Source organism: Bidens hawaiensis, unplaced genomic scaffold, assembly GCF_021521415.1.
Source record: "Bidens hawaiensis isolate Kalapana, Puna unplaced genomic scaffold, B.hawaiensis_p1.1 tig00019904_1, whole genome shotgun sequence".
NCBI lineage: Eukaryota > Viridiplantae > Streptophyta > Magnoliopsida > Asterales > Asteraceae > Bidens > Bidens hawaiensis.
Genome location: NW_027493020.1, coordinates 18,951 through 33,904, shown reverse-complemented (window position 1 = coordinate 33,904; position 14,954 = coordinate 18,951). Strand labels below are relative to the sequence as shown.

At 38.3% G+C, this 14,954-nt stretch overlaps 1 protein-coding gene across 1 annotated transcript; it reads right to left on the bottom strand.

Moving 5' to 3' along the window:
* Positions 1-2,545: 2,545 nt before the first annotated feature.
* On the bottom strand, positions 2,546-12,154 carry LOC143559433 (endo-1,4-beta-xylanase 5-like). Its single transcript, XM_077048013.1, has 5 exons — positions 11,873-12,154; positions 11,402-11,409; positions 3,793-3,847; positions 3,427-3,549; positions 2,546-2,788 (listed from the first exon to the last, which is right to left on the bottom strand). The coding sequence occupies exons 1-5, from the start codon at positions 12,152-12,154 to the stop codon at positions 2,546-2,548; spliced, it is 711 nt and encodes a 236-aa protein (XP_076904128.1).
* Between the last annotated feature and the right edge of the window lie 2,800 nt (positions 12,155-14,954).

The following is a 14,954-nucleotide window of genomic DNA, read 5'->3' as shown; positions in this document are numbered from 1 at the left end:
ATAGTTTGTTCCATGTAGATCAGAGAATGCATCCATTTGAACCCTACAAAACAGTTACAACTCCTGAGAAAAGAAACAGTAGAAAGATCATAATTTCAATGATAGAAGACAATAATCCCATCTCAATTTAACACAACAAAAATCATAAGAAATCAAGAATTAAACAGATTGGAGAGGGGAAAATTAATAAAGTTTAGGATTCGACAGACATCATGAATTAGGTCAAACTGTAAATGAAAAGCCTTATAGTGTCATTTAGGACCAACAAAATTGAAAGCACTAATCTAACGCATATCAAATTTCAATAGAAACAATAATCACCTGAGGCTGAAATCTGAGAAAGAAACAATAATCCAGAAGGTGAAGGGAAGATGAAAGTAAGTAAAAAGACATTAAGATGTCACGTGGAAAGTGCACAACACATGTAGCGCAGATAATTAAGTATAGGCTGGCCATCGTTAGTTCATTACAGTGCATTGGAGGTATGTAAATTATGCATTAACACCTGCACGTTAAAAGGCAATGAAAACTTGTACCTACTGCTGTACCTTAAAATGAATAGTAACTATGAGTCTTGATTAGAAGTTCATAAATATAATATATAATTAGTAATTACACAAGCATAACATAACATTTTTTTCAAACGGGTTTGAATCAATAAAAGTCAAAACCAGTTTTCCTGTTCCAAACTGATTTCCAAGTGGAAAAGAATCCGTTCGGTTCCAGTTCTTTGACCGCCTAAATTTTTTTGACCCAAATAACGAGGTTAGGTCATAAATCCAATAACAAGCATTCAAAAGAGTTGATTGTTTAGTTACAGAGTTTGGTTCGATTTGGAACGACATATAACCAAAACCGAACCATAACTTTTAGTTAAAGAAAACAATACTACCTGATTCGTGGACATAGTGTACGTAATGGGAAAATTGTTGAAGGAGATCGGATAGCAATGCCTGTTAGCAGCTATTGGAAAATAAAGTAACAGACATATGTATTTTCGGTTAGGGTTTTAAAGTATATATGTGTAACTGACTGTGAGACGTGATCCTCGAATCCCATGATTTCCGGTAATTTGGTGCAGGATATGACAAGTTTGGTTACATATACCCATCGGTGTCTAATTTTGTTATAAACTTAATTCAATAAAATCTGTTTTTTTTTAAGAAACAAAATTTCCTTTTCTCGTTTTAATATCATATTTATTAGTTCACAAATTTAATTAACTTTCACTAATCCCTTTATAGCATTGAAGCTTCGTTTACTATGATCCTACTTTCCGAAATTTAAGTTTTGTTGTCTTCTGTGACAAAAAAACTAAAGTGGTTTGACTAAACATTGTGTCAATTGGTTGTGAATTTTCTAGAATCAGTAGTCACTTGGATCGCTTGATCAAGGGGTTGCGCAGAAATTTTATAGCGACTCGGGGACCTTTTCTCTTCTCTTTTTCAGTTGACATCACTCAATGATGCTTCTATAGCCGAGAATGCATATCATATAGTTATGATGTGCTCTCGCACATGGACGTAGCTTAGTGTATGGCCAGGGGGTCCCAGCCCCACCCCCCCTGTTTTTTTGCTCAATATTGTAAATTACTTGTTTTAATCGGAACTTTTTTATACATAATGTATATATACCCATTTTCATCCGAAAATTTGAGCATGCCCCCATCTTTACGAAATTCTTTATACGTATTTAGTCCGGCCCCCTCCGTGATTTTGTTCATACTTCGCCACTACTCTCGCGGGATATTTATTGACTTCAATTTGGCTTTCCTCCCAGGGTGTCCGATCAATGGGATGCGCTATTATTCATCTAATCCTAATTCTAATCTACGTTATTGTCCACCATATAACTCAACTCAAACCCCAACCCTTAAAGCATTGGCGGAGTCAGGGGACGTACACCCAGCCAACTAAACTTAATGATAACATTAACATAACGTATCAGCTTTTCTTCTTTGACCACGTGAAATTGTACGTGATAGAAAATTAGTTGAAGGCGAACAAAGAGTGAAGTTTATAGTGCCAATTTATTAATTTTTCCTGCTGACTTTAGTTACAGAGACGGAAATATGCTTTAGAGATGCTCTAACGGATAAGAAAAAATAAATGCCTCTCAATCTATTTATAGAGCGATACTATGTTTTGTTGGAAAGCTTTTAGAGATGCTTAAGGATAATAAACCTCTTCTAATATACGTTTTAATTTTAATTTAATTTCTTAACAAATGTTATGTTTTGATGTAAAGAATGGTAATTTGCTTTTGCTTTTTCTGTATCTTTTTGTGTCTTAATTTGAGTTCTTATCCACAGTATATTTGTTTGGTTGACGAAAATTTTAGATGTATGTATTTCCTTAAAAGTATTTTGGTATTTTAATCATATATTCTATTACCAATAAATCAAATATACTAGAGGCCAAAAAAGAAGTAAAATGTTCATAAGGAAATTAATTATTGATGGTCCTGCTTGTGCTTCACGTACTAACTACTAATCTAACAGCTAAAAATGAAACTATTTCATTAAAAAGACACTTATATTTTCTTCTCAAGCCAAGATTTTGACATGCAAGATGTCTTCCGATGCTTCAATCTCAAAATGTTGAGACATCCGTGCAGACGTCATATATTTTTCACTTTGGTTATAGTCTGCAAACGAAACTTCATAATCACCATGAATTAGCGAAGTCTCAGTAAAACCATTGTCATCAGTGGTTGCTGTAAATACACCACTGAAATGTTTGTGAATCATCCTGTCCATAACGTCACCAGCGGGCAAGTTCTTGAAATTCTTATCTGTTAGTCACATAATTCGCTAGGGAAGCCGCGATTTTCGTATTGGATCGTTTTGTACATCGCTAGCGTTCCAAATCGCTAATAATTCGCGACTTCTTGTGACCAGTTCGCCATTCCAAATTGATGGTGAAATCGATTTCAATTGAATGGTTCGTTGTTCTAAATTGATGGAGAAATCGATTTCAATTGACCTGGTTCGTCGTTCTCCTACTGCCGATAGCGCCGATCAATTTAATCAATCCAATAATTTTGGTGGAAAATTGGAAGCTCTTTAATTCCCGTTTCCAATTACTACTGGGTTTTCAAAATTCAAAGATAGTCAATAAATTAGGGCAATTGATATTATAAATATAATCAATTAGAGTCATTTATATTTTTAGTGTCTGTTGCCCTAGTCTTTTTCTTCAATCATATAATTAATTATAGCAATTTATATTATAGAATTCAGATTTTGAAATTTGGTAAGTTTATACTATGTTATGGTAAACTGAATTTGGTAAATTATGTTTTAAATTTGGAACATCAAACCGGATTCTATGGTACATCGTACCGGGCCATACCGATTCTTACCGAAATGAGTCTACCCCCTCCCCACCAGCGAATTGCGTTCCCGTACCGATGAGAACCGCAAACTATGTGACCATGTGTTAAACACATTCTATAGCATCCTTGTGGACTCCATGCTGACCATAATATTATCCCTTTGACTGATGGATGTGCATGAGCTTCTCTCAAAACTTGATCAAAAAGTGTTTCCTGTAGAATTCACGTCCATGCCAAATCAAAACTAAATAAGCGTACCAGTAAATCTCACACATAGAAAGTCATTGGTAGGGTATGTGGAGGGTACAATGACCCATCATGCCCACCCTAAACCCTACCAGTAACTTGCTATGTATAGGGTCAAGCTTACTCCTCTTTTGCTAAGACCCCGGCTCCAAAAACTAATTATATATACATATAACATGTAAGCGTTTGAATTGAATTTGAAAAAGATACCTGATTAGGACCGGATTGAACATCTACTTCAGTGATCCAAATAGGCAGTCCTGAACTTGCTGTTGGGTTTCAGTGGTGATCAGTTAAAATTTTGTTTATTAAAACCGGTTCAATAAACATGATAAATAATAATTAATCATATTAATTAATAATTATACGCAGTGGAATATATATTTAATCAGCACCGAAAACTAAACCCGACAGGATCCGGTTACATACAATACGAGTACGTGTCAAAACATTAAATATAAACTAACAATATATTTAAGTTTACCTCGGTTAATATTTAACCGGTTGAGATACCGAAGGCTAACAAACCGAGCTAGGTGACACAACGAGATCAAACGACCAATCAGTGGCGGTGCACGATGGCACGGGTAGTGATGGTAGTATCCGGACAGCGGCGGCTGTGAGCGGCGACAGGTGGCGTCGGTGGCGCCGGCAGGCGGCGGCGGTGGTGGCTGGACAGCGCCGGTGGTCGGGCAGCGGTGGTGGTGCAGGTTGGCCGGCGATGGGGTGGAGGAAGAAAGGAGATGGACTTGTTGATTAGCTTAGGGTTAAAATTATGTCCATAACATCATGTGTTTATATAACCTATAATTAGGTTTAACTAACTTAGTTAGTTATAAACCTAATAGGCCAACAAGTCCACTTCTTGCTCTAAAGCCCGCTCCATGTAATTTCATCTTGTTAAAGTATCTAACCCGGTTAAATAACTTAAGCGGGTCAATGGCTCGTTACCTCACGGTATAACTCTCACGGGTCATAACCCGGTTGGCCGTATTGACTTACCCGAACCGGTCCATAATTCCAACAGTCTCCCACTTGGACGAGTTCTGGTTAAGTTACTCAATACTGACAGCCAGCGGCGCTCTAGCTACACATAGCTGCCCCTAACAGGTTATAACATTTTAAATTCATTAACCAAAATAATCTTGGAATACACTATTGCAAGATAATGAATTTATGGTAATCGTTGTCATCTATCCTTTCTGTATAAGACATCAATTGAACAATGAGACATGGATCAGGTTCAATCTCATATGGCGTTCAATTATTATAGTTCTCGATCTAGAATCAAAGTGGTCCAATCAACACACAGTTAGTTTGGGTGAGGCCTCACACTTTACCAGTTTGAATCAACGAGGGCGCCAAGATGTCTAACTGTTACATATCATGCAAGAGTACAGAATCCTATCTTGAATACATACAACTCCCATTGAACTTCAGATTATTTCCAACCAATGCCTTTATAGCTGGCAGTTACGCTACAGCGGTTGACACAGATCAAAGAATAACCTTTAGTAAACGAAAGTTCTAATATGTATCTCAGGTCTGAGGATACTAAATGAGTATACCGGTATCAAAACATCTTATGACTAAGATCCATGAAGATGATTTGATGCGAGTTACATCCAATGTCATTCATAATGAGGTCTGTGAGTTTGGAAGTCAACTCCTTGAGTCCAAAGTCAGAATAGTCTTAATTCAGAGTCGTTCCCACGAGTCTGATCGACTACGGATAATTTAGAATACAATATTCACGGATTAAACGTATTAAAATGAACACAGTTATATCATTCAGCATTTGCATTTAACCATTAAATCAAAAGAGAACTTAAAGTATAACTGTTTGAAATGTTCACACATCCAAATACTAAATCAAAATAAACTACTAGCTAATCTAAGACCGATAGCATCTCTGTGATGATCATGCTTGTCCTGAGTCATCGGTTTAGTGAACGGGTCAGCTAGGTTTTGATCTGTGTCTACTTTGCTTATTATGATGTCTCCTCATTCCAATATATCCTGTATATAGTGAAACTTACTTAGAATGTGTTTGGCTCTGTGATGAGATCTGAGCTCTTTGGCTTGAGCAATGGCTCCTGTGTTATCACAGATTACGTCGATCGGTTTCAAAAAACTTGGAACCAGATCGAGGTGGGCTATGAATTTCTTCATCCAAGCAGATTGTGAGCGAGAAACATCTTGGTCATTCTGGAAGCTAGCATCAGTGTAAAACCTTACAGTGAGTTCTTCTTCCACTCCTCTAAACACCAAGAATATGTCTTTCTTCCTTTTCAGGTACCTCAGAATGTTCTTCACAGCAGTCCAGTGGGCAATGCCAGGGTTCTGCAGAAAACGACTAGTCATGCTCAGTGCATACAAGACGTCAGGTCTAGTACATAACATAGCACACATGATAGAACCAATCGCTGAAGCATATGGAATCGCTTGCATGTGTCCGTTGCCGGAGATTGCGATTTGTTCAACACGGTTCCTTTAGCCATGGGGAGAGCTCCTTTCTTGGAGTTGTCCATAGAGAAGCGTGCCATTACTTTATCTATGTATGTACTTTGACTCAGCCCTAGAAGCCGCTTAGACCTATCTCGGTAGATCTTAATTCCCAGAATATAAGCAGCTTCACCAAGATCTTTCATTGCGAAACAAGATCCCAACCAGTTCTTAACTTCCTTAAGCATAGGGATGTTGTTTCCAATGATCAGTATATCATCCACATACAGGATGAGGAATGATATAGTGCTCTCACTAGCCTTTCTGTAAACACAAGGCTCATTTTCATTTTTGATAAAACCAAACTCTTTGATTTTCTCATCAAAATGAAGATTCCAGCTGCGAGATGCCTGTTTAAGTCCATTAGGGGTGCAAACTAGCCAAGCCCGAGCTCGACTAGGCTCGAGCTCGGCTCGTTTAACTTATACAGGGCTCGAGCTCGAGCTCGGCTCGTTTCGAGCTCTATTTTCAAAGCTCGAGCTCGGCTCGTGAGTAGATTTTCAAGCTCGAGCTCGGCTCGGGCTCGGCTCATTTACTATATATCAATTATTTTTTATATAAATATAATTATAATTATTTTTATATATTTTTTCTATTATAATTTTAAGTATAAAATAATATATATTATTTAGTTATTTTTAATTATTTTTTCATAACATTATATATATTAATTAATAATTATTAAATATATTTTTTAAAAAAATTATATAAAATGGCAAGCTCGTTTAGGCTCGCGAGCCGGCTCGAGCTCGATAAGTGAAGCTCGGGCTCGGGCCCGTTTATTAAACGAGCTTACTTGGGCTCAGGCTCGATTAAGCTCGGCTCGATCGAGCTTTTTAACGAGCCGATCTCGAGTAGCTCGGCTCGTTCGCACCCCAAAAGTCCATAAATGGACTTATTCAGTTTGCACACTCTGTTAGGATATTTAGGATTGACAAAACCTTCAGGCTAAACCATATAGACCATATTCAGAAATATGTCTATTAAGAAAAATAGTTTTGACATCCATTTTCCATATCTCGTAGTCATAGTACGCGGCTATGGCAAGTAATATCCTTATCGACTTAGTCATAGCAACGGGCAAGAAGGTTTCATCATAGTCAATACCCTGAGTTTGAGTAAAACCTTTCGCGACTAGCCGTGCTTTATAAGTCTGCACATTTCCATGCATGTCGGTTTTCTTCTTGAAAATCCACTTGCTCCCTACTGCCCGACACTCGGGGGGTAGCTTAACCAAGTTCCAGACTTGATTGTCACTGATAGATTGCATCTCGGCATTCATGGCATCTTGCCATTTCTCAGATTCCGGATCTAAGATAGCAGATTTGTAATTAGTAGGTTCGTCACTTGACTCGGCTACTAAGAGGACCTCGGGACCATCTAGATGCCATAGGTATTTAGAGTTTGGTACGCGAGTCCTATTACTTCTGTGAACGCTTGTGTTCATGTCCGATGTATCAGCAACAACAACTTGTTGATCAGACGTTCCAACTTCCTCAGCGGTAGTTTGTAGTTCTTGAATTTCTTCAAAATCGACAATATTATCTACAGTTCCTCGATCAAGAATTTCATTCTCGAGAAAGTGGCCCTTCCTTTTGATAGAAGAAATAATATCCGCTTTGGTTATAGTATCCAACGAAAACAACTTTTACGCCGCGAGGATCAAGCTTATCGTTAAAATCACTAGTGACATAAGCGTCACATCCCCATACTCTAAGGAAAGACAAATTGGGTTTTCGCCCATGCCATCTCTCATATGGGGTTTTGCTTACCCCTTTAGTTGGAGCCAGATTGATAATGCAGGCAGCGGTCAAAAGGGCAAAGCTCCAAAAGGAGTGAGTCAAGTTAGTTCTACACATCATCGACCAGACCATGTTTAGCAAGGTTCGATTTCTCCTCTCGCTACGCCATTGTGTTGGGGTGTGTCGGGTGGAGTGAGCTGTGAAACAATTCCACGCTCTTTCAGATGATGTATGAATTCTGAGCTGAGATACTCTCCGCCTCGATCTGATCGAAGCATTTTGATGGTTTTCCTGAGTTGGTTTTCCACTTTGTTTTGAAACTCTTTGAACTTTTCAAAGGTTTCATGCTTGTGTTTCATGAGATGCACATAGGCATATCGACTGTAATCGTCAATAAAAGAAACGAAGTATCTTTCATGATTCCTAGACATGGTTCTAAAGGGACCGCATACATCAGTATGTATGATTCCCAACAGATCCTTTGCTCGTTCATTCTTATGAGTGAAGGATCCTTTGGCGAGTTTGCCAGCTAAGCGGGATTTGCAGTCATCAAAACAGTCAGGTCCTGTGGATTCAAGAATCCATTCGGATTGGAGTCTCTTAACTCGTGCCTTGCTTATGTGGCCAAGTCGGCAATGCCATAGAAATGTATCATTGATGCCAGATCTGATACGTTTAGAAAGATTATATACATTATTGTTTATTTGAACATCAACCTCATAAATACCATTTCGAGGTTTAGCCTCAAAATAAAAGATATCATTTAAGTAGGCAGAAATAGCATTACTATTAATAACGTACTTAAATCCTTGATCAAATAATAAAGAAACTGAAATAATGTTTCTGGTCAAACCAGGTGCAAACAAACAGTTATCCAAAGTAACTACAAGGCCAGACGGACAAGCTAAATGATATGTGCCAGTTGCAAGAACTGGGACTCTCTTCCCATCACCAACGATAAGTTCCATGCTGCCTTGTTTCAGCTTCTTCCAGTTTTCAGGCTCCTTCAAGACATTAACGATGTGGTAACCACATCCGATATCAAATACCCATGTGTTGCTAAAGACAGTGAAAAGTTCAATAACGTAAATAGAAATACCTTTAGAGGAGCTTTCACCATTGGTCCTCTGTCTTTTCAGCTCAGCAAGGTAGTCGGGACAGTTACGTTTCCAGTGTCCCATTTTGTTGCACTTGTAGCACTGGCGCTCCTCAGGAGGCGGCGGTGGTACATTTGCAACACCTTTGTTAGTGTTGGTGGCAGTCCTGGTAGCAACAGTAAGCTTCTTCTTGCCTTTACCGTTATGACCCCGGTTCTTGGGTTTTGGCTTGATGACACCAGCAGATCGAACCATAAGAACTTGACTGTTTTTAGCGGGAATATTCATCTTAGCCGTCTTAAGCATTCTATGAAGCTCCGGCACTGTCTTCACCCGGCCATTCATATTGAAATTCATTACGAATTGGTCGTAAGATCCGGGAAGAGAGTTCAAAATGAAATCCGCTGCCATTTCATCTGACAGGGGATAATCAAGTTTCCTTAGTTGTTCGATGTACCATTTCATCTTGACGCACTAACAGGTGATCCCTGTTCCATTCTGCAGCTGATAAGCTGCTTCATGGTGTCATAGCGTTCTTGACGGGCTTGTTTTTGGAATATGCCCTTGAGTTGCTCAAGCATCTCATAGGCTCCAAAGTCTTCCAAGCCTTTTTCAAGCTCGTAAGACATGGTGGCTAGCATGATACAGGCGACTTCAGCTGAGTCATCCATATGCTTGTCAAGAACCCTCTTAGCATCAGCAGTATTGTTTTCAGGCTCGGTTGGAACAGGTCCATCAAGAACATAGTGCTTCTTTTCCATCTTGAGAACAAGTCCCAAGTTGCGGTGCCACTCAAGAAAGTAAGTTGGTGCCATTCAACTTTTCTTTCTCAAGGATAGCCTTGAGGGTGAATGAGGAGTTATTAGCAGTAGATATCTGTTCAATTAAGCAAAAGTAAATTTTATAGTATTTTCGATGTTTTAGTCCTATTATTAATGACCCAATGACATTAGTTAATAAGAACTTGAGAATCTGGCTTCCAGTTACTAATGGCAGCTGTAGCACACAACATTAGCAAGTGGTTAGGCAGACAGACAACGATTGCCAATTGTGGATAGAGCACAACTCTCGTTTATGAGGCCTATTAAGACAACATTTGCCTAAGTAGATACGTTGAGCCTCATCTATGCCCACCTTAGTCTCCAGACAGCTGTAGCACGTAACAAAAGAGTAATGTAATAGTCGCCCTAGTATAGTCACTTGTGAAAGAGCTGGATGTGTCAACGAAATCCTTTCACCTTGAAGGGATAGGCTAGAAATCAAGTGTGGTGTTGTAGCTCCAAACACTTGAAGTTTCGTAGTATGCCTCAAGTGTAACTTATAGTAGGATGGCATAGACTATTGATTTAAATTGGGATTAATTTTAAATATTACCGAATAGAGTAAAAGTCCAGTTTTACTTTATTGATCGAGACAACTTGATGAACCCTTTCATCTCTCAGGACACTTAGTTTTATATAACCTATTAATACTAAGTTTGTCGCGATAATACCAACCAATTTTAAGTTAATAGTTTTACCTATTAAGTTATTAGTTATGGAAAATTAAATTTAGTTTAATCTTGCAAAACTTGATTGGTTAATTTATTTTAATATATTTGGTATTAGGTTGGTGGTATTATAATCCTATTATAATCAAGCAAGCAAGCAACCAAAATAGAAAACAGAATATGCAAATCTTAAATGGCCAAGATTAGTGATTGATCTTGCTAGAGCCTATTAGCAAGATCAATCGGGTCAAGGGGTCACAACACAAAACAACCATAAGGATGGACTCTTGGTGCATCCCGTCATCTTTGGTAACTCCCACTGACTTCAAGAACTCCATGAGCTCGTCCTCGTCCTCGGTTTCCTTCGGGTCTTCTTCATTACAAAATTACACTAATACAAGTAATGAAAAACTAAACCCCATCTATTACAATTTTGAACCATCAAGGTGGCCAAAAACCATAAAATAAAACCGAAAACTAAATACGACTTTTGAACCATCCATATGGCCAAAATAATAATCATTCAACCAAAAAAACAAGGTCCGGCCAGATTTACATATTCAATGAAAAATAAGTCGGGCAATATTTTGGTCAAATAAAATTTTGACCAAACTAGAATGTCCCTAATATTTTACTAGATCAAAAAACGTCAACGACCTTGAAGTTTATGATGTATAACCGGTGAAAATACCGGATTCGACTCGTATGTTGTAACCAAGGCACTGATACCACTGTTGGGTTTTAGTGGTGATCAGTTAAAATTTTGTTTATTAAAACCGGTTCAATAAACGTGATAAATAATAATTAATCATATTAATTAATAATTATACGCAACGGAATATAGATTTAATCAGCACTGAAAACTAAACCCAACAGGATCCGGTTACATACAATACGAGTACGAGTCAAAGCATTAAATATAAACTAACAATATATTTAAGTTTATCTCGGTTAATAATTAACCGGTTGAGACACCGAAGGCTAACGAACCGAGCTAGGTGACACAACGAGATCCAACGACCAATCAGTGGCGGTGCACGACGGCACCGGTAGTGATGGTGGTATCCGGACAGCGGCGGCGGCGGCGGCGGTGGCTGGACAGCGCCGGTGGTCGGGCAGCGACGGTGGTGCAGGTTGGCCGGCGATGGGGTGGAGGAAGAAAGGAGATGGACTTGTTGATTAGCTTAGGGTTAAGGTTATGTCCATAACATCATGTGTTTATATAACCTATAATTAGGTTTAACTAACTTAGTTAGTTATAAACCTAATGGGCCAACAAGTCCACTTCTTGCTCCAAAGCCCGCTCCATGTAATTTCATCTCGTTAAAGTATCTAACCCAGTTAACTAACTTAAGCAGGTCAATGGCTCGTTACCTCACGGTGTAACTCTCACGGGTCATAACTCGGTTGGCCGTATTGACTTACCCGAACCGGTCCATAATTCCAACACTTGTAACCTTATCCATGGCGGATCTCATGTAAGGTATGTTGGGATTTGTGAAATGGCCTTCTAACCAGATTGACAAGGGACCGTTATAGCCCCCAGCCCAAATCTGCTTAATTTTCCATAGGTAACTATAAGGCCAAGACGCTTTGTCCCCAGTTAATTCAATAGTATTAAATTCATTCAAGAACAAAGCCGCGTGCCTATCTAAAGCTCTAGTAGTTGTAAAGAACTTTGAAGGAGCTGTCGATTGCACCAAGTTTGGTTTCAAAGAAATTAAAATGCAAATTCCCATTCATAACATGTAACACCCCGCAACCGCAGCGGAAATGTAAACGGGATGCGACAGACACCTCTGATATCAACCACATTGTTTATAAAGAAAACTGAATGCATTAATATACTTCAAATTACATTATCTTGTATTTCATTACCGTCTAGGTGATACACACATCATACAATACGATACATAATTCTATTTATTATAATGTATCCTAACATCCCGCACGCAAATCTTACACACATCAAGCACTTATCACGTAAGCAATCACTTCATCTTAGTTGTGCCTGAAAAGCATGTGAGAAAACGGGTCAACTACGAATAGTTGGTGAGTTTCACAATTTGAGTAAACCATGATAAAACCATATCATAATATAATATTATTTGGGGACACTGATAACCCAGTACTGTATCCATTCCGGGGGCAACGTTAACCCAGAAACACTTCTAGGGACATCTGGGGACACGGTTAACCCAGCACTGTACTCATTCCGGGGGCAATGTTAACCCAGAAACACGATGTAATTATGCTGAGCCCACAAGTGAAACCTCTGACTATCACACGCAACCCCCGTGGCATATCCCCCGCCCACGGACCTGCCCCAAACCGCTATGTCTAACATTACATAGCAAAATATATATAACAACAAAATAGACATGTGCAACTGGCTGGGAAACATCAGCAAATCCATGCCGGACCAGTTGGGTTTGTCAGGCCAATAGTACTATCCACACTCTACCGGCTTTCAGTTAATCACTCGTGTTCCGAGGCCTTAGAATGTTAGCAACTCAGACAATTACCATCTTAGTACATTTCCGTACGATTCCCTTACAATATAATATATGTAAATCCACGCAAATCCATGCGTTCAGTATTTATTTAAACATTTCAGTAATAACATGCTTCCGCCCCGGGAAGATATTTGAAAACAATTCAGAAAAAGGGGCTCGTGAAACTCACCTTAGCACATGCAAGCAGGTAACAACAATCATTATCAGTTAATACGTCCAATCTGTAATATGATCCCTACGATCGTTATTATACAATTATTATTTATATACTCTTTAACCGTATCAACCGGTACATCTGGGGACACTGTTAACCCAGTACTGTACCCGTTCCGGGGGCAAGGTTAACCCAGAACACTTCTCCGGACTCAGATTGTGATATCGTTTAGAGTTCGACAGTCAAAATTACAAATAGTCGTTTTTCCTGTTTTGCGTGCCTAGCACGGTTATCCGTTTTTACGTTTCAAAAGTGAGTTTGGTCACACACGACCCGAAAATAGTTGTTGATAGATAATTTAGTTAAAGTGGTGAAATTTGTACTCGGTTTAGACGCCTCGATTGACCGCGTGACCCGTTTCCGTCTTTAGCGTACCGGAAACTATTAAATCAGTTAAAATTACTCAAATCATCCGAATTATTTTCGGATGATTCATTTTTACTTGTTTAACTCAATTATATGAAAATAGTTCATTTTTAAGGTTTTTATACACCAGTCAGCTCGCTTAAGCGAGCTTTACCGGTTTACGCTTTTTAAACCTTAAAAGTTTGTTTTTGCACAAATAATTATCCGTTTAATCTCGGATCTTGAAATTTTGCACAAATCACTTTTTGACAGTGGGGAATTTTATAAAAATATTTCCAGAATTAATTTCTATATTTAAAATTTATTTATCTATTTTTAAACACCATTTAAACACTAAATATGTCGTAAATACCAAACGATCTTAGAAAACTCCCAAATTTCTCCTGGATGTCCCCTGCCATCCACATAGTCCCCTGTAATTTTTTCCATAACCAAAATCTTCTTTTACATGCCATTTTCACTAAAACCGAGCTAGAAAACCCTAGAACTCGTTTAACCGAAAAGCCTACTTAGACTTCTCCAACTGACCTAAAATTTTGTGTGTGACTTATACATGATATAAAAAGCTTATCTAAAATTTTCCAGAATTTTTCATGATATTTAACTATTTTTCACCATTTTTGGCCAAAACCGAGTATTAAATTCACCAAATATTCATCCTTTATCCAAAAATTACCAAAAATTCACAGAACTCATATTTTCATGTGTAGATCATCCCTGTAAAATTTCATGACCTAACTCTAACCGTATCACAATCTGTCTAAATATCCCAAAACCGAACATAACCGAATATACCTTTCGTTTTCCGCCACTACAAACTCGTCTTTCCGCCTTATCTACCACTAAATACAGAACCTACAACCAACATACCACAATACCAAGCAAGTTACACTCACGATCAAGCCATTTCTTTCATGGTTACGGTTATGATTCATAAACAAAGATTTAACCGTAAAAATTCGTTTTTGATTCGTTTAACTCCTTTCTTGGACCAAGATCCCTTGTGTAACCCGTATACATCACTTGATCATGCAAGAATCGGTTTTCATCTTTGAAACCTCATTTTCTTGCAAATAAACTCAAGAAACGAAGATGGAAACGTGATTAACTCGATTCTTTACCTTGTTTTCTTGCTAAATATCTCGGGTTTTGGATCATGATCTTGAGAGGATTGATGAATCTTGGAGATGTTGGTTAAAAAAAACAACAAGGAAATGGGGATAATCCCCTTAAGTCCGATCGGCACAAGTAAAGGGGTGGGGTGGGACCCACCTCTTCATTTCTAGCCACACATTCGGATATCGGAGATCTGGATAATGTTTTGGATAATCTGGTTCAGTTCGTTTTTCGGTTAAATGTTTAATTCGGCTTAAAACGAGGCCAAAACGGTTGTTTTTCGGCTAAGAAATGAAATTTATATAAAACCGATTTAAAAACTTTAAA